This window comes from Aedes albopictus, chromosome 3 (assembly GCF_035046485.1).
Source record: "Aedes albopictus strain Foshan chromosome 3, AalbF5, whole genome shotgun sequence".
Lineage (NCBI taxonomy): Eukaryota > Metazoa > Arthropoda > Insecta > Diptera > Culicidae > Aedes > Aedes albopictus.
The window spans coordinates 355,036,738-355,057,323 of record NC_085138.1 but is presented as its reverse complement, the minus strand read 5'-3'; the positions used below and the strand labels follow the sequence as shown (position 1 = coordinate 355,057,323).

Below are 20,586 nucleotides of genomic sequence, written 5' to 3'. Positions count from 1 at the left end.
TTGCCGCTAGGTGATGCTAGTGAGCATATAAAATTGAAAATTTTCAACTAGCTCTATCTCGTGATCCTGATAACACAGACAAACAGACGTAACACTCTGATAATTCACATCGTAAACCGATTCAACGGTCTTTTTCAAAATTTGATAGTTGGCCAACTGCCCAACCGTGGCGCTCGCATCGTTTTTGTTCGAGTTTGACGTTTGCTCACTACCGCCACCTAGTTGGTGGTCGGCCAAACATAGGCCTTTTAGCATTGGGCGAATATGTTTCCGTGACTATGATTTGAATCGAAAAATGTTTGAAGTGTTACGTCTGTTTGTCTGTGCTGATAATATAGAAAGTTCAAGTCTTCGGCAAAATTGTTCGAAAGGTCGTTTGCTTCGTAAAGGCAAGCAGTTTGATCGCACTTCTGCCGCTAGGCGACGCTAGAAAGCATGTAAAATGCGAATTTAAAACCATTTCTATCTCGCGATCCCGATAACGTAGAAAACATAAGTAATCGGCAAAATTGTCCAGAAAGTCGTTTGCTTCATATAGACAAGCAAGTTGGACTTTACCAAATAGTCTAACGACAATCAGTATTTATTCCAGCGATAGTCTATTAAGTAGACGTTTAGTAGAAACTAGGAAGCTACTAGCGATACTATCTGTAGGTAGATACATACTATATTCGTTGGGGTTCTACAAGATGCAGGTAGACTTCTTTTTCTTTTTCTTCTTTATGGCTCTACGTTCACACTGGGACTTGGCCCGCCTCGCTTCAACTTAGTATTCTTTGAGCACTTCCACAGGTATTAATTGAAATTCTTCTTTGCCTGTCATTGCATTTGTATATTGTGGGACTATGCCCAAGGAGCCGAGAAAATTTTCCAAACCGGAACGGGAATCGAACCTGCCGTCTCCGGATTGGCGATCTAAAGCCTTAACCACTAGGCTAATTGGTGACCCAGCCTAGTTTCTGAATGCGTCATTGTTGTAGTCTCTTAAATGATTCCAAAACAAATTGTAGGAGGGTTTCCTGCAGAAACTCTCGAATGATTTTTGTTTTCTTATTCTTTTTATTTTGTTATCTTATTCACAGGAATATCTGAAACAATCTCTGAAGGAGTTTCTAAAAGAACAATCAAAAGCATTCCTTAAAGAATCTCTAGAAGAATACCGGAAGGAATTTCTGGAGAAATTCCTGAAGTAACCCTGAGGGAATTTTTGAAGGAATCATTAGAGGATCCCTGGAAGAATTCCAGAAGGAATCCCTTTAAGAGTTTCAGAAGGAGTCCCTGGAGGAATTCTGAAGTAATCACTGGAGGAAATCCTAAAGAAATCACTGGAGGAATTTCTGAAGGAATTCCGGGAGGAATTCTTGGAGGAATCCCTAGAGGAATTCTTGGAGGAATCCCTAGAGGAATTCCTGGAGGAATCTCTGGAAGAATTCCAGAAGGAATCATTGGAGGAATTCCTAAAAAAAATCCTCGAGGACTGCCTAAAGAAATCACTGGAGAAATTCCTAAAGGAATTCCAGGAGGAGTTCCTGAAGGAATCCCTGGAGGAATTCTTGAAGGAATCCCTGGAGGAATTCTTGAAGGAATCCCTAGAGGAATTCCAGAAGAAATCCCTGGAAGAATTCCAGAAGGAATCATTGGAGGAATTTGTGAAAGATTCCCTGGACGAATTCCAGAAGGAATCATTGGAGGAATTTCAATTAGAATCCCTGGAGGAATCGAATCGTTGCAGGAATCTCTGAAAAAAGTCCTGATGGAATCGCTGGAGAAATTCCTGAAGGAATCACTGGAGGAGATATTCCTAAAGGAATCCCTGGAGGAGTTCCTGAAGGAATCTCTAGAGGAATTCTATAAGGAATCCCTGGAAGAATTCCAGAAATAATCCCAGGAAGAATTTTAGAAGGAATCCCTGAAGAAATTGTTGAAGGAATTCCTGAAGGAATCCCTGGAGGATTCCTGAAGGAATGTTTGGAGAAATTTCTGAAGGAATATCTGGAGGAATTCCTGAAGAAATCCTTGGAGCAGTTCCTGAAGGAATCCCTGGAAGAATTCTTGCAGGAATCCGTGGAAGAATTTTAGAAGGGAACACTAGACGAATTCCTGAAAGAATCCCTGGAGGAATTCCTAAGGGAATCCTTGGAGGAATTCCTAAAGGAATCCCGGAAAGAATTCTTGAAGGAATCCCTACAGGAATTCCTGAAGAAATCCCTGGAGGAATTCTTGCAGGAATCCCTGGAAGAATTTCAGAAGTAATTATTGGAGAAGAATCCCTGGAGAAATTCCTAAAGTAATCCCGGAAGGAGTACCTGAAGGAATCCCTGGAGGAATTCTCGAAGGGATCCCTAGAGAAATTCCTGAAGAAAACCCTGAAGGAATTCCTGAAAGAATCACCGGAGGATTTCCCAAAGGAATCCCTGGAAGAAATCCTGATGGGTTCCCTGCGGGAATTCCAGAAGGAGTTCCTGAAGTAATTTCTGAAGGAATAATAGGAGGAATTCCTAAAAGAATTGGAGAACTGTAGAAATTCCTGAAGGAATCTCTGGAGGAATTCCTGAAGGAACCCCAGAAGGAATTCCTGAAGGAATCCTCGGAGGAATTCCTGAGGGATCTCTGGAAGAATTCCTGAAGGATCCTGGGAGGAATTCCTGATGGAAAACCAGGAGGAATTCCTGAAGGAATACTTGAAGGAATTCCTGAAGAAATCCCTGAAGGAAAACCTGAATGAATTCCTGGAAGAATTCTTGAAGAAATCCCTGGAGAAATTCCTAAAGTAATCCCAGGAAGAATACCAGAAGGAATCTCTGGAGGAATTCCTAAAGAAATCCCTGGAGGAATACCTGAAGAAATCCCTGTAAAAATTCCTGACGGAATCATTGGAGAAATTCCTAAAATAATCCCTGGAGAAATGAAATTCCTGAGAGAATCCCTAGAAGAATTCACCTTCCAGTCTCCATCTGTGTTATGTCTGATTTGGTTTTAGTCATCAAACAAGAAAATGACAACCATCTGATCCGATCTCCGTACGAAATTTTTATTTCCTAGTATAATAATAATCGTTTCTGCTTTGGCGTACACTTTTTTGGTTAATAGACTTCGTTATAAATAGACAGCAATGAAAAAGACTGCGCTTTAAGAAAAAAATAAATAAACAGAAAGGAAATAGTGCAGGAAGTAATCAGGTAGACGGGAAATGTACGAATAACTATTTACATCAATTAACCTAATAAATTAACAGCTCTCAACACATCCTCAAAACAAAGCACACGGAATTGCGTGCAAACTGAAAAAGTGGTTCTCATAACTTGTGCGACTTTTCTCTTCGACATAAATAATTCCTAACCTTACGAATCAACAGTTGAACAGTAGTAGTTGGAAGACTCCGAAATAAAGCTAAACACAACATAGTCGATTCTGGTTTCTTTTAGCTAAAAGCATAGAAGCGCGTCAATTTTTGTTTGGTTCGATTTCCTAAGCCTAATTGTATCGTTGGTTGGTTGATGTTTGGTGAAATCTCTCCGCCGATAACGGTATTAACACGAAAATGTAGCTAATAAGACACTGTTACAAGGTGTGACGCGATCATTTTTTCGATTCATAATCGAACGAATGCTCCGCTCTTCGTTGTCACTGGGCTACACACTACTCTGACTGTTTCCAGCCTAGTGGTGTTTCCGTTACAATCTGAACGAACTGGAGAATACTGCTGCAACGAGGGCGAAGAGTAGGGTTTGCAGGATTGATATGTTCGCTCGGAAAGCCGCTCCTGAAATATTTAGAAAATACTAATCAGTCCAATTGTTTGAGAAACCAACGCAAAACTCACCATGGTACATCTTTTCGCGCCGTTTGGTATAGTTGGTCCCAGGTATCGAGAGCTGACAACTGATGGCAGCATCTTTGGAGTCATCGCTGAGTATGTGCTGCAACGTCATGTCATACGTGCCTTGGAGTTGCTCCTCGGAAAGGACTACCTCCTTGGTTTGCGATTCATCGATGCTGAAATGTTTTATGAAAAAAAAACCCTTGTGTTATCTTGAACAAAACAATAGTAAAAATGGAACAAAGATTCATACAAAAACGTTTTTGGAAGAGTTAGAGTAGTTTTTGTAAGTAGAATACACTTTAAAACTTTCTTCAGAGCTCTTGCGCTCAGGATGGCTACTTAGAAGTAAGTATTGCTCTATAGAAATCATTTTAGGCGTAGGCAACCGTGGAGTGGGGATACCGTTCTAAAGAAACACGGAAGTTCTAGCTTAACTGCGGGTTGAAACAAGGTGGTCGAAAGCTGGAAGTAGCACCACAACGAACACTTAAACGAGAGCACGAAGGATCAATATTTTATTGGAAGAAATGATTACGTCTGCATGGCAGATGGTGGCAACGATCCAGCTTCCGGACAAGTTAGAAAATGAGAACTATCGAGCGATTTTAATATCCACTAGTACAAAAGAATTCCATAACAAATCCCGTCAGAGCAGTCAATGATGTCAAATATCAATCATATACTTACAATAACGCCAACTCCGGCTTAGGAAAAATATCGCTCACTCCACAGGACACCACCACACTCCCATTGTTCCCCCGAGTGTACGTCAGGTTGAACTCCACCTCCGGCACGATGATCTGCAGATGGCCGGTTTTGGTTTCGTTCTCCTCGAACGTCTGCACCGAGCAACTGTAATTGCCGGTAAAGTTTGCCGCCGGATTGATCAACCTCAAGGCACGGTACTTCTGAAACCGATCCTCGGACACCGCGTAATCCAGATCGATGTGACCCTTGAACGAGGCCTGGAAATCGGAGGATCAACGTTAGTTTGAGTCAGTTTGATATTAGATGATGTTCACTTACAAACGCCACCGGCTTGGACGTCACCGGAATCCACTGGTAGATTTGTAAGCTGTTGTGCTTCCACTTGAGTACGAAACCCTTGGACTTTGCTTCATCCATCTCGAATTCGCAATCCAGCACAAGGTCTTCCACGGGTTCGTCACCTCGCTGGATAATGTACGACTGTGGAACGTCCAGATTCGTAATCTGTAGACAATGGGAGGCTGAAAGAAGTGAAGAAGAAAGTAGAAAAGAACGTTACATTTATTGTAGGTTTAATGAGCGGCTCAATAAGGACGAATACAATGTCGAGGACATTTAAACTATTTATTTTAGAAATGTCTCGAGCAATTCTTTTGTAAATTCATTAGGCAATGGATTTGGAAAATTTTAAACCGATTCCTTTGGACATATGCTTGGCAATTTCTTTGAGAAATCTTCCGGCAATTCATTTGAAAAGTTCTTCAGCATTTGTTTTTGTTAATTTTATGTTCACTTTTTTAAGAGAAATCGTAGAACTGTTTGTTCGTGAATTTTTCAACATTCTTTTTGAATATGTATTCTGTCAGCAATTTCTATGCATCTCTTTGATTTTTTTTTTGAATTTATTTTAAAACTTCTTTGGCTGTTACTCTGGGAGCTTCTTCGATTATTCCAAAGTTTGGCGGCAATTCCGTAATGTCCATCCTTTTGCAAATTTCGTCATGCTTTCCTTCAGGAATTTCTTTGAAAGACCACAAATTCAATAATTGCTGTGGACAACTCCAACAAGCAATTTTTTTTGGGAATTTCTCAAGCTAGTTTTTAGGCTCAAATCAAAACATTAGCGAAAAGAATGCTTATCTTTTGATTTGAGATTTTCTTCGACAATTCTCATCTCATTTACTTTGCAATTACTTGAAAATACATTCAGTAGTTCACTCGGCATTTTTTTTAATTCCTCTGGAAATTCCTTAATTATTTAAAAAAAAATTCCCCTTGGGAAACTTCTTTGGCATTTTATTTATTATTTGACAAATTGCTAAAGTAATACACTCGCAATTTCATTAGGAATTCTTTTGGCAATTTATTCGGAAACTTTTTTTTTTCAAGCATTTTTTTAGAAATTTGTGGGGAAATTCCATTAAGACTGGGCAGCATTTCCAGGAAATTGAAAGGCTAGTGTGTTTTTATCACAATTTCTTTTTCCATTTCGACGTTGATTTCTCAACCGCGCGCCCGTTAACAAAAGAAATCTAGTGACCGTTGAAGAGCGTAGAAAAGCACAACCGATCCCAACAAACGTTAGCTGTCGACTATCGAAAGATGGTGTCTTTGGCAAATTTGATCAGTATGACATAAACTTACATAAAAATAAACAATTGTTTCGCAATTCTGCCACTAGGTGGCGTTTACCGGTTTTTTTCGTCTTTTTTCGACTTTTTTTGGGGTTTTTCGGCTTGGCAAAACTAGTGTCGCTCCCCCTGATAACTTAGAAAGTTGGTGTCTTCGGCAAAGTTGATCAGTATGACATAAACTTACATAAAAATAAACACTTGTTTCGCAATTCTGCCACTAGGCGGCGCTAGTGAACATGCAAATTTTGGAAAAAATCTCATAGCTTAGAATCCTGATAACTTAGAAAGTTGGTGTCTTCGGCAAAGTTGATTTCTAAGTTATCGGGGGACCGACACTACTTTTGCTGAGCCGGAAAACCCCAAAAAAGTCGAAAAAATACGAAAAAAAGGTGAACGCCGCCTAGAGGCAGAATTTTTAAACAAGTGTTTATTTTTATGTAAGTTTATGTCATACTAATCAACTTTGCCGAAGACACCAACTTTCTAAGTTATCAGCATTCTGAGCTATGAGATTTCTAAAATTTGCATGTTCACTAGCGCCGCCTAGTGGCACAATTGCGAAACAAGTATTTATTTTTATATAAGTTTGTGTCATACTGATCTACTTTGCTGAAGACACTAACTTTCTAAGTTATCAAGATTCTGAGCTATGAGATTTCTAAAATTTGCATGTTCACTAGCCTGGCAGAATTGCGAAACAAGTGTTAATTTTTATTTAAGTTTATGTCGTTCTGATAAACTTTTCCAAAGATACCAACTTTCTAAGTTATCGGGGGGGAGCGACACTAGTTTTGCCAAGCCGAAAACCCCAAAAAAAAGTCGAAAAAAAACGAAAAAAACGATAAACGCCACCTATTGGCAGAATTTCGAAACAAGTGTTTATTTTTATGTAAATTTATGTCATACTGATCAAATTTGCCAAAGACACCAACTTTCTAAGTTATCGGGTTTCTGAGATATGAGGTTTTGAAAATTTACTTGCTCACTAGCGCCGCCCAGTGGAGGAATTTCGAACTTCGCAACTCATCGTCAGTAAAGCTGCTAGTACACAAGGTCAAATATTTGTCCAAAAAGAAACCAATGCTCAAACATCTTGTTTGATTCGATCGAATTTTCATTAGTGTCAAACTGATGTTGTTTCATGAGTTCTTTCCTTGTCAAACATTTGACCCTGTGTACTACTGGCCTAAGTTATTGGCGTACCCAGCAACTTTTATGAAGACACTATCCTTCCATATTATCAGGGTCTTGAGCTGTCGCATATCGTAAAGTTTGCTTGACAACCTGATATGGTTCCTGTAGTGCAATTTAGCATCAAACTGTTGATGGTCTCTCTAGCGGCCAAGTTGCCAACTAATCATATGAACCAAAGTTCTAAATGGTAGATCAAGCCCTAAAACTTTGCCGAAGAAAGTATTGCGCTAACTCTTAACACACCCGAGATAATGGGCCACACCCCCAAAAAGCCGAAATCCCATAAGCTCTTAGTCTCCTATTAAGCGGATTCCTATTGCGCCCCCCGACCAGTGATCTTATAAGAGTCTCGACTGTAGTATGAAAAAAAATCTTGAAGAGATTTTTTTTTTATCAGGGTGTTTTTTGTCAGCTCGTTCCAAAGTAGGTAAATCTGTAATTTTCAAAGATTCATGGGAAGACACAGTATTTTCTTAACATTTTTTTCCTTTTTTATGTAATTTTAAACACCTTTTTCATATTACGAATCTTTTCTGAAATCCGCATACCGACCAACAACTTGTGCGCCGACAGCCCATGCGCCGGGTTGTGCGCCATACAAAATGTAAATGAACAAGTGTCAAAATGGTTCGCGCCAAGAGCTTTATCTCTCTTAGACCGTTCGCAATGCTGTTTTATTTTGTATGGCGAGTTTTAAAATTTTTAAAACTCGCCATACAAAATAAAACGGCATTGCGAACGGCCTTAGGGTTCGGTTCCATTTTTTGCCTAAAACATTGAACTTCCTTATGTCCGGAAATAATGTACAACAAAGATATTATTGACGGTAACAACGCTTTTACTTCATTAAACCGCTGATTAATAGTGATTTGGCTAGTGAAAAACTTGGCGCATAGGCAATCGGCGCGCAAATTTTGCGCTGGTGTGCGGATTTGAGTTAATAGTCGCAAAGTGCCCAACACACATTATAGACGGGCTTGGTGGTCTAGTGGCTACCGCTTCTGATTCGTATGCAGAAGGTCATGGGTTCAATCCCTGGCCCGTCCTTTTCATCCTACTTTGTATCTTTCTATCCACTTTCTCTCGCTCTCTCTTCTCTACATATACAACTCATGTATATTCATATGTTCATAGCCATCGCTAGAACCAGAAACGAATTGAAAAATGTCGTTTCCCTCCCTTCCAACTTCTACTCACAGCACAGTGTATATATAACGCCTATAAGTTATGCAACCAAAGCGTGCTGTGCCGCTTGATCTTATTCACCTTATTCACCACACAATCTATCACGATCACTATAAATAACCCCTATCCATGGATCGCATCACCGACCCAACGGTGACTCCCAGATCTCCCATCCTTTCCGTTTAACAAATAACCCAGTCCGTGCGGGTTGTGGGGACGCAGAGTGCTCTCGGTCTCTAGTAGCAACAACCAGTACACTTTAACATTCCTTTCCCTTCCCAGCTGACTATAAGGACTTGGCCGGCGCCGTTATTGATCAAATATGCATGAGCTGCTAAAATTGCACTTTGAGAATAAGTGGAATGTCCCAGCCCCTTATTCAGTTGGATCTCAGTGCAATTGGTACCAGTTCAGATCAATCACGGAGGAGCAACCATTGACATGTATAGTCAGAATTGATCGTTTTTTTTTTTGATCGTAAAATGCCCAACACACATTATACCCTGGCGCGCAACCTAGAGGTCGAAGAGAAACTTGAGGGGCTGTTCGGGCTTGTTCGGAAGTAAGCCATCAATGTTAACTTCTTTTCCCGATCAGCCTAGATAGCTGTGTAATGTCGGTAGCGGTTGTCTCAATTTGCTAAGAATAACACTACGGACCACCTGATCCAGTGGTAAGAGTCCACTAAACAGGTGACCCCTAATTCATGGTGTTATGCGGCTTTATGCGTACCGTGCCAAGGAATGAATGGTTAGGAGGGTCTAATAAAAACCTAACCACAAACGGAGCCTGTGGAGAATTAGGGCGTCCTCCACAGTATTACGCCCTTACTGTGCTAACCGGAGCAATAGTGCAGTGGACCTTGCGTTTCTCCGAGATACTCAGTTGCCCTTCTTATGTCTCAAATTTGAGGCTAAATCAGGGCGGGATTATTCAAATGTTGTAAATTAGCTTACATTACTACCTATACAGTTTCGCTTAATGCGTTTTCGCCATTGGCGTTTTATCAATTGACACCGATTTGGTTTGTCGTTGATTTTTCCTTTTGGTGCTGTGATTGTGAAGAGTGTAATCCAGTCTAGTTTGGGTAGTGGCTACGGCTAGGAAACCTCAGATCAATTTTCAGCGTAAAAAGCGTGCGTGGCCCAAGTGGCTCTACTTCAAAAAATTCATTTTCGTAGGGTAACTTCTGTACAGCTTACCTTGTGAACCCAGTTTTGCTTCTTTCATTATAAATGAACTTGAGGCACGTTGCTATATCTTAGAATAGCGTTAACAGTATGTTTCAACCTTTCCTTATGGATGCCTTCAAGCAAGCTCTTGTATTCAGCAATTTTTCGATGATATTTGGCAGTATTGCTACGATGATTACATCATCTGAAGTAGCTCAAACATTAATTTGAGATGCTTCAGTTTGATGGATTACTTAGGTAGTACAGTTCGTGGATAACTTAGCATAGAATTGCACCTAACCCAACTCTGCATGAGCAGAAATTTGTCATGAGTTGACTGATTGGCATGTGTCAGATGAGGAGTCTCCATTTGACCTTCTTTGCACTTTTGAGTGTTCCTTCGCAAAATTTGCGTATTCAGGCGTCCCTGCTCAACGAACTAGGAAACTTGTACTAATTGGTTGCGACCACATTTTGTGGATAACTCGCTTCCATTGCTACTCCAAGAGAGTTTCATTGTGGTTTTGTACCTACAACGCCCTCCATTGTGGCATACCATAACTATTGCTTTGAAAGAAGCTTGTCCTCTGCAGTCTGTGCGGACTGCAAGAGGTATTCCTGAATGGAACTCTGATCTGTTCAAGTTCAAAATATCTTCGGATAAACCATTCTTTTGTATAGTTACGATTCTCTAGCTTCCGCTTGAGAATTATAGCTATATAATCGACTTAGTGGGCCCGAAAAAGCTCTGCTTAATTCAAATCTTCAGGAGGAAATGGGGTTTTGTCCTATTTTTCTGCAGAGGGATTTGAGTATTTCAAACATGTTTTGAACTCTTGTAATTTTCTATGGGGTATTTTCATGGCGTGAAATTACTCTGAAGTTTTATCCCGAAAGGGTGCGTGCGTTGTATAAAGATGGAATGAGTTTCAGATTTATGTGGATACCTCGTTCTTTCTGAAATGCTTGAAACGCATTGTCGATTATCACATCTGTGATGTTCGCCTGGCTGACATGCCTACTCATGTGAACTCACATGCCTCCCAATTTGGGATGTCCACAGTGACTCTTTTACACAAAGTTGTATATGTTTTCAAGAAAGTACTCGCTCAAACGTAGGTTTTGCGGTAATTTCTTGAATATTGAGGATGCTTTCGATGACGTGCCTTTCAATGTCATATTGTAAGTCGCATGACGTCACAAGCTACCTCCAATGAGCTATAGGCTCTCTTTACGCTTATGCGTTTTACTGTGTCCTTTTCAGGGCACTGAATAAACCCATTGTGGTATGGGCTACGAGCTCTCATTGCGCTTATGCGTTCATTCCCTCTTCTAGGGTACCCCTTCCTATTTCATCACCTTTCCCTTTCCTAATCCCATTCCATCCCTTGTCCCACTCTCCCTCAGGTAAATGATGAAATAGGCTTATATGTATGGCGATGGCACAAATGTCCCAAATGAAGGATAACGTGCCTCTGGAGCCGGTCTTCTGATACCTGATACCTGGCGCGCAACCTAGAGGTCGAAGAGAAACTTGTCGAAATGCTAAAAATTCTCGAGAAGCTCAATATACTGCGAAAAAGAGAAAGAGCTATTCAGAAGCAATATTGTGCATAAGAAAATGTAATACATACATAATGACGGTAACTATGGCAAAGGCGGCCAGGAAGAAATTATAGGGGTGAGCAAAGAGAGATTGCAGGGGCGTTTCAGGGGATCTCCAGAAGATTAGAGTGATACTAGGAGGTCTCAGGGTTGTTTCAAGGGGGTCCCGCGGGTTTTACGGATTTTACGGGGGTTCCAGGGAGCTCCAGGGCATCTGAAAGGCTCTTCAGAGGGTCTCCGGTGTTTTTTTGCAGTAGGTCTCAAGGGTGTTCCAGGGGACCTCATGGGTGCTTTAACGAGTCCCCGGAGGGTCTCAGAGGCGTTTAAGGGGATTTCAGAGATGTTTAAGGAAGTTCAAGGAGCACTAAGAGATCACAGGGGTGTTTCAAGGGGGTCCCAAGAGGTCTCAAAGGGCACCAAGAGATATCAGGGACATTTAAGGCGGTCTCAGGGGCTCCAGTGTGTCTCAAAGCCCCTTAACTTTTCAGGGGGTCTCAGAGAAGTTTCGGGGCCATCAGGGGCACTTCTGGGGGTCTTAGGGGATTTCATGGGGTCTTTGATGCGCGCACAGGGGGTTCTCATAGGATTTCAGGGGTAATTGGAGGTTTCACAAAGCACCTGGTGGTCTCAAGGGCGTTTCAGGGTTCGCAAAAAGCTTCAGCGGGGTTCCACGGGTCTTAGGGGCATTTTAGAAAGTCTTTGGCCCATATCAGGGGGTTCCAGAGGTTCTCAGGAACTAATTTTAAAGCATAAATGAGTAATGCCAAAAAAACTTTGACCAGATTTTCAGATTTTTATCTTTCTTTTTGTTAAGGCTTTTTACGGCCTCATCAGCATCGGCAGCTATGTAGGATATGTGGCTCGAAATTTCAAAGTAATTCTCAGCCACGAAAGCGAATTTTCATATTAAAAATATGCTCACCCGCAGTGATTGTGATGATACTTTGTCAGCTGTATTACTGCAGAATTATCAGTTTTTTATCACTTCAAAAACGCGAGACAAACAATCACTGAAAAGCAAAAAATCAATGATTCGTTTGAAAGCTCAATGATGCATCATGACACCTTCAATGCTGATGTATAGTAAAAAAAAATAGCAATTTCTTCAGCAAATTTCATGTGCATTCAACCAATATTTCTCACTACATATTGGTGTACACTCAAATCTTATTAAAAAAAATACACAAATATCGTCTTTCAAAAAGTTTTCACAGGTTTAAATATTCTGTGAACATTCAGCACAAATCTTCATGTCAACACTGCTAATCATTGGTCAATGTTTGGGCTTGATTTTCATCAAATAAGGAGAGACATAATTTTCACTATTTCTATCCTTTCATTTATGCTAAGTTCGTTCCTACAATTAAATTTTGCCCAGCTCGAGTACTGTTATCAATATGATATATCATCTTGAAGTAGCCAACTCTTGAACGCCATCCAAAAACACACTGCCATTACCAAGGGCAAAATCGCGCTGTTGATGCCAAAAATTATCGATGGCATTAATGATGTGCCCAAACATGAGGGCAGTCATGAAAATAAATAACCTTGCTACAGCAACAGAAAAACAGTATGTATATTGGTAGGCAGCTGCATATCATGTCAAACAATTCACACATGACCTAGGCCTAACGATATGGATGGTGGCAAACTACGTGATGTCCTGTGTGTAGCAGTAAGCCAAACCACCGGAGAAACAGATGTGCTAACCAAACCATGGATTTCCGCTGTGTACCTGTCAATCAATTCTATTATTATTTCCGCGGTGGGGACCGAGTTTTTGCGGAGGGAAATTTGCATATACCCATCATGTTGCAAGGCAACAAATGAATATGACACATTCTACGGGCCCCGTATCATCAATACCAATTTTTCAAAGTTGAGTTATGGCATATTTGACATTTTAATCACATTCTACATTACTTTTGTCATCCAAAAATATATTCGACATGATATTAGTGTTACGATAAATATAAATTGAATGACGATTAAGATTAACATTAAAATCGTGATTTTAAGTCTTTTAGGCACACTTTTCATCCAAACTATCGTATTTTAAACACCAACACACTGATTTTTCAAAAGTCTTCCATCATTTGTAGATAAATGTATGTAGATTTTTAAGCATAATAAGATTTTTAATCGGAAGACTTTACAACTCTGAAATATGGCTGGTCATAGTATGGGTTTTTATTGCGTTGTAACGTCACGAAAAATCAACATTTTTAAATTTTATTCAAATACGGAAACCGTTACAAATATGAAATTTTGTATGCTCTTTGTACTCGAAAAGATCTTTCAAATGAGATTAAAAAAAAGAAAATCGGTTCACGGAAGCCTGAGTTTCACCTGGTTGAAGTTTGCGTTGTAACGTCACGAAAAAAAGTTCTGTGGAAAAGACCAAATCTTTCTGGCTTGGACGGCTTCTGAATTGGACAAACGTAGTTCTATATTCAAAACAGTTTCGTTCTCGTTGTGTATGAGCTCTTTTTCGAGATATCGTTTATAAATTGCGTACCATTGCCGATTAATAAACTACGTAGACTTTTGAAAGACGGGGAGATGGTGTTTGGCCAAAATCTACTATGTAATTGTACTGCGATATTGTAATTTTTTTTAATCGTAATCTAGTACCACTCAAACCGAAAATTTCTGTGATATGAGTGGCCAACAGACGAAACACTGACGAAATTACAAAGTTATTAAGTTGGTCAAAGACTTACAGTTGATGGATAGTTTGAGAGAGAACTTACAAATTTTAAATTTCATACATCTCAGGATCCCTTTTACATAGAAATACGATTTCTTCGGCAAAGTTGTTTGGTAAGTAATGGACTTGCAGTTGATTTACCAATAGATGCGAGATTTTGCCACTAGAAGACGTTAGTTTCCATTTTGCAAAAGCAGGCAAGGGATTAGAATTTCTTGAAAAGTATTCTACAAGCTGGAACTTTTTTCACTTTGGACATATTGTATTCAAATCAAATTGTAATCAAAGATCAATATATAATTCTTAACTTTTAAAATTTTATTTGATTTGATTCACTTATTCCTTAGATATACGACTTAATAGAACACAGTCAAAAATATTATTGTGCTTAAAGCGCTCCATCTTTGTGTAGAGCTAACCAATCAAGTCCAAAATTGTAGATATTACAGATAACAAGATGAGGTACTATCAGTCAAAATTTGAGAATTTTTGATATATTTTATAAAAAGTTTCGGCTTGTTGAATGTGTTTTGAGTAAATAATAAAATTGGCATGCTTTTGAAAACTGAAACCACCACTGTGTGGCAGAAATTAATTACATACGGCTATTAAACTGAAAGTCTAGTGATCTACCAAACAACTTTAATGAAGCAACCATCTTTCCAATTAATCACGATCCTGAGATAAGTAAAACTAAAAATGCGTATGCCCTCTAGCGCCTCCTAGTGGAAGGATTTGAAATCATACGGCCCATCAATTGAAAGTTCTTGACCAGCCAAACAATTTTGTCGAGGACACCAACTGTCTAAATTTTAGGATCTTGAAATATATGGGATGGATATTACGTCAGTGTTACATCTATTTCTGATATAACAAGAATCACCGACAAACAGACGTAACACCTACGAAATTGAAACTCATATGTATCTCGGAACTCTAATTACTTAGACTTTAGACTTTTAGAATGTTGATGTCTTTGGAAAAGTTGTTTATCTTGTCCAGAATTTTCAGTTTAAAAGCCGTTTGGTTCAAGTTTCTTACTGACTAGTGGTAGTTGAAATTTTGAAAAATAGTGCACTTTATATTTATTCAAAAAATATTCAACATGTTGTAACTTCTTATAAAGTGCCCAAAGATTTTGCCAAAAAAAATAGTTTCTCAACTAATCAAAATTTGTTGAAAACTTTTTGAGAAATTCTAAATTATTGTAAACTTTTAATAAGCGTCTTCCAGTGTGTCTGAATCTCACATCCAGTAGTAAATCAGCTGTAAGTTTTTGACTTATTAAACAATTTTACCGAAGACACTAACTCTCTGAGTAATTATGACTCTGACATATATATGATGGATTTTTTTTTGTCAGAATTAGGTGTATTTGTCTCTGGAATAACATAAATTGATGCCCCTAAGTGGTATTCAGATCCTCAGGTATGTCTTTGGTTAAATAACTGCTCGCACATCTTAAAGCGTTTTTAATTGAATCAATGACATTGCATAAATTATTGAAAAAATGTTTAATTCGACGGCGTGATTAGTTTTATGCTGCAAAATCAAAATATCTGGCGGTGCGAAGTATTGGATATCAACGGTTTAGTCTTTGGGACAATATTAGATGAATATGGGTGGTACTAGGCCGAAGATGGGTACCATTAACCTTCATGAAGGAGTTTTCTTACTGCTGATAGCAATAACTTAGCCCTCCGAGCCATTTATCACAAAACGGATTTTTAATAGAATAAAGTTGCTCTTGGAGCAGTAAAAATAATGCAATAATATATTCACAAATTCGGGCAATTTTGTCTGATTATTCTGATTAAAAAATGATGTGCATTTTCGTGACGTTACAACGCGAGCAGAACCCTGTTTGAAACTGAACGTTGTGACGTCACGAAACGTAAAAGTCGATTATTCAAAAAACGAATCCGAAATGTAAATGTTTTATTTCACTGCATTGAAGAACAAACCAATAAATTTCAATGGTGGGAGAAATTTTCAGTTTAAAATACAAATCCGAGCAAATTTTTCAAGATGTTGGTTGCGCGGTAGAGGGGGTCGAATTCTAGCGCGTTGTAACGTCACGCTACAAATACGCATTTTAAACAAGTTTTTCTAATGAAAACTAAATGTTAAACAGGTCAAACATATCGGAAATTTTACAACGAATCTGAATATGATAAAATATTTTGAGGTTTACAGTCGTTTTTATGAATTAAAGTACAAAATCTGACTACGGATGCCTAGAAACGTTGTAACGTCACGGTAGAATGTGCCTTATCTCGACGGCGTGATGAGTTATATGCTGAAAAATTTAAATATCTGGCGGTGCAAAATAACGGATCTCAGCGCGCTAGTCTTTGGAACAAAACTAGAAAAATATGGATGATACTAAACCAAAGATGGGTACCGGTGTCATTAACCTTCATGAAGGAGTATTCATACTATTGATAACAATAACTTGGCCCTCCGAGCCATTTATCACAAAACGGATTTTCAATAGAATAAAGTTCCCCTTGAAGCAGTGAAGATAATGCAATGATATATTCACAAATTCGGGTAAATTTGGCTGATTATTCTGATTCTAACATGATGTGCATTTTCGTGACGTTACAACGCGAGCAGAACCCTGTTTGAAACTGATCGGGCGTTGTAACGTCACGAAATGTAAAAATCGATTATTCAAAAACAAATCCGAAATTTAAATGTTTTATTCCATTGAATTGAAGAACAAACCAATAAATTTCAATGGTGGAAAAAAAATTCAGAATATCATAAAAATCCGAGCAGATTTTTTAAGATGTGGGTAGCGCGTTAGAGAGGGTCGGATTCTAGCGCGTTGTAACGTCACGCTACAAATACGCATTTCAAACACGTTTTTCTAATGAAAACTAAATGTTCAATAGGTCAAATATATCAGAAATTTTACAAGGAATCCGAATATGAAAAAATATTTCGCGGTTTACGCTCGTTTTCATGAGTTATAGAGGAAAATCTGACTACGAATGCGTCAAAACGTTGTAACGTCACGGTAGAATGTGTCATATGCATTGCATGGGCGGTATGGCAACCAATGATGATCTGTATCAATTTACAGCCGATGACATCGCTTTATAATAAAAATGAACAACTGCAAGTAATAGAATTTTCTGTTCAGATATCACTACCGATTTTTTTTTTCAACTTGATGATGATTGATTTGGTAATCCATCCAAATCCATTTAAAAGTTAGAGAGACACGGGATGATCACTTCATGACCTATTTTAGCAAAACCGAAAGCGAAGAGCAATGACGTTATAGCATGTACTCAAAACTCGCCTTCGGGCAGCCAGCAGGAGGGTAGGTACACACAGAGTTTACAGAAACCCGATCCTGAGCCAGTTGGAAGTGGAAGGCGGCAACTAGGGGGATTAGGGGCATAATGGACACCCTAAGCAAATGAGTATGTTAGGCCTGTATAACAGACAAAAACTTAACATATTATCAGTTGGCTTACAACTTTAACTTGTTTGCTACGTATTTCAAGAATTTGCAGCAGGTAGAATGTCATTATTGTGAAGAGATAGTGAATTGTAAACCGTGTGTTTTTTGGGGCTGGCAGGAAAGGTACGGGGCGAAATGGACACCCATCGGGGCATAATGGACACCCCTGCATATTTCATGCTGTATCTTTGATAATATCGACCAGTTAAGTAATTTGCCTACGGAGATCAATACCACAGATATAATACTCCATCTTAGAAGAGTTTACATACCATCAAAGTTAATTAAATAAATTTTAGGCTAAAATAATCGGATTGATTTTTTTCCAACTCTCTAAAACGCCTAACAGTATGCAACGCGAGTACATCCATTCATAATTGCCAGTGTTCATTTCGCCCCGAATCGACTACTACATTGAAATTGATATTTTGAGTAAGTTCCGATCAAAAATATAATACTTCATCCATTGCTAAATCTGCGTACACATGTAGTTAAGCTAACAATTCACTTGTTTTTATGGTGGACACACTCAAACACTCGTAATACCTTATTTGCGGTTGCTTCGAAATTATAAGAAATCCACCAAATGAAAAACATACTTCAATTTCAATGATGTTTTGGTTATTTTGAAGGAATATAAATGGTACTTTTGAAAAAATAGAACAATGACTTGTTCCTTTATACTTATGCATTAAAAGTTTTACATAAAAGTCAACGGTTTCGGCAAAAACAGGGGTGTCCATTTCGCCCCGGGTGTCCATTATGCCCCTATTCCCCCTACATCATTTATCATCCTTCCGCTGCCTGATGGACTGATGTTGACTAATTGCTACAACAATAATGGAAGCGCGAGGTATTCTTCCCAAGTCATCCCGGGGACGTGTTCAGCGCGAACAACTACACGAATAACTACACCCCCAACTTTGCTCATTGTACAATGTTTTAGGTTAATGCACCAAATGGTAGTCATTTAAAGTCGTGTGTTGTAGGTACTTGGTGGTTGCTGTAATCATTAGCGCAAATTTGATGCTTCCAGCGCCGTTGTCGGGCACTACCCGGTCGCAGCGAACTGGTCAAACCACTAGCTTGGTAAACTAGTAATCATCACACAAACGAAGAGCAACGACATTGGCGACCTGCACATCAATCTGCAATAATCAGAACGGAATCTTTTGCAGTTGCAGATCGCCAATGTCACGGTTGTGCGTGTGATGATGATCTGCTTCATTGTGACCTGGAGGACTGGTACCGGTACTTGAGGCTGTTAAGAGATGCAGCGCATCAGAAAACAACGGTAAACATCAAGAAGTTTTGTTACGATCGGAATTCCATAGCAACTCAAATGGCAACGAGGCTTCCATAGACAAACATGGGTACCGTACTTTTGAGAGACATTGTTCATTTTTCACAATTTTTGGCATACAATTTATGAAAAGTTGCCGATATTGGCAAACTCAATTTAACAATTTTAGGCCCACCCATTCCCCAAGTACCTAACAATTATTGTATTGGAAATTTTGAAATTTTGTATGAAGCGTAACACAGCGCTAGATCCCATTCCTCCTCCCTTAACGTTACGTAATATTTGAATGATCTCTAAAATAGATTTCATCATTTTCCAAGCTCCCGTTTCTCGTGATTTCCCGAATAAAAAAATACAATATATAAAGCAAACGTTGTATTGTAACCATCTCAGGACCTTCTCCAATGCTGAAAATGTCTTTTCGACATATCTAAATTCAACCACCTACAGCTCATTTTAGAAGCTGAACCCGACAATATGGCTTATGATAACCTTGTGCGGCTAGACCAGTTCTACAAGAAAGTCACGGAGAACCGCTCATTTTCGAATATTTATGGTAAATGTCACGGACTACCTTCGAAAAATGCCAAATGATGAATATCAATTGGCATTTTTTGGAAAATAGTGCGTGACATTTACTTAAAATATTCAAAAAAGAGAGGTTTTTCCGTAACTTTCTTGTAGAACTGGTCTAACCACACAAATTTTGAATTTACCATATTCTTGGGCGCAGCTTCGAAAATGAGCTGTGAGTGGTTGAATCCAGATATGTCGAAATGACATTTTCAGAACTGGAGAAGGCCCTGAAAGAATCGTAAGAGGAATTTCTGAAAGAATCTCATGAAGGTTTACCTGAAAAAATCCAGCAAGAATGCCTGGATATATTCCTATAGGAATCACTAGAAGAGCTCCCGGAGGTGCCATAGTTAGAATTTCTGAAAGAGGAATTGTTGGAAGAACCACAGGAGGAGTTATTTGAAAATTTTTTGGAGGAAAACTCAGAGGAGTTTCTGCAGGAAATCCATGTGAAATTTTTGGAGGAGTCTTTGAATAAAATCTGGAGGAATTTCTGGATGGTCGTCAACTGAAAGAATCACAGGAAGAATTGCTTGAGGAATCCCAGCTGAAATTTTTGGCGGGAGACACGAAGAGCTACTGATTCCATGATAAATTACTGGAGGAATCCCTGGATAAAATCTCTGAGGAAATTCCTAAAGGAATCACCGGAGGAATTTCTTAAAGAATGTCAGAAATCTGGCCATGAATAATCCCAACACAAATTCGTGAATAAATTGAGAAAATTGAATCTAGTGAGAAAATTCAAGAGAAATCACTAGAAGAACTTCTGAAGGTACTAATGAAGGTAAGAATTTTTGGAGAAATCCTAGAAGGAATTGCTGGTAGAACCACAGTTGCAATTGCTTGTGAGAGCCCAGCTGGAATTCCTGGATAAAATCTCTGATAATGTTCCTAGACGAATCACCGGAGGAACTTCTGAGATAACCCATGGAAGATTGTCTTAAATGGTCCCACCAAGAGTTCTTAATGAGTTTCTGTCGTCTCCAAGAGCATTACCTAGTATTTCAGAGGGTTTTCAGAGGCACTCTGGAGGAGTCCATGGAGGAGTCCCTGATGGAAGGAGGCATTTCTGGAGGAATCACAGGAAGATTACCCGAAAGTATTACAGCAAGAAAGTAATAAGTATGACAGGAGAAATACCTAAAAGTATTCCAGAAAATATCACAGTTAGAATGTCTGGAAAAGTCCCTATAGA

At 39.1% G+C, this 20,586-nt stretch overlaps 1 protein-coding gene across 1 annotated transcript in view; it reads right to left on the bottom strand.

Annotated features, from left to right (window-relative positions):
• Nucleotides 1-3,010: 3,010 nt before the first annotated feature.
• The window catches only part of LOC109428974 (uncharacterized), a 54,680-nt gene continuing 37,104 nt past the window's right edge, over nucleotides 3,011-20,586 (bottom strand). Inside the window, exons 2-5 of the mRNA XM_029874958.2 lie at nucleotides 4,850-5,052; nucleotides 4,511-4,788; nucleotides 3,824-3,996; nucleotides 3,011-3,763 (exon numbers count right to left, since the gene is read on the bottom strand). Of these exons, the coding sequence (XP_029730818.2) occupies nucleotides 3,675-3,763; nucleotides 3,824-3,996; nucleotides 4,511-4,788; nucleotides 4,850-5,052 (743 nt within the window). The 3' untranslated portion in view covers nucleotides 3,011-3,674. The remainder of the gene's footprint in view (nucleotides 3,764-3,823; nucleotides 3,997-4,510; nucleotides 4,789-4,849; nucleotides 5,053-20,586) is intronic.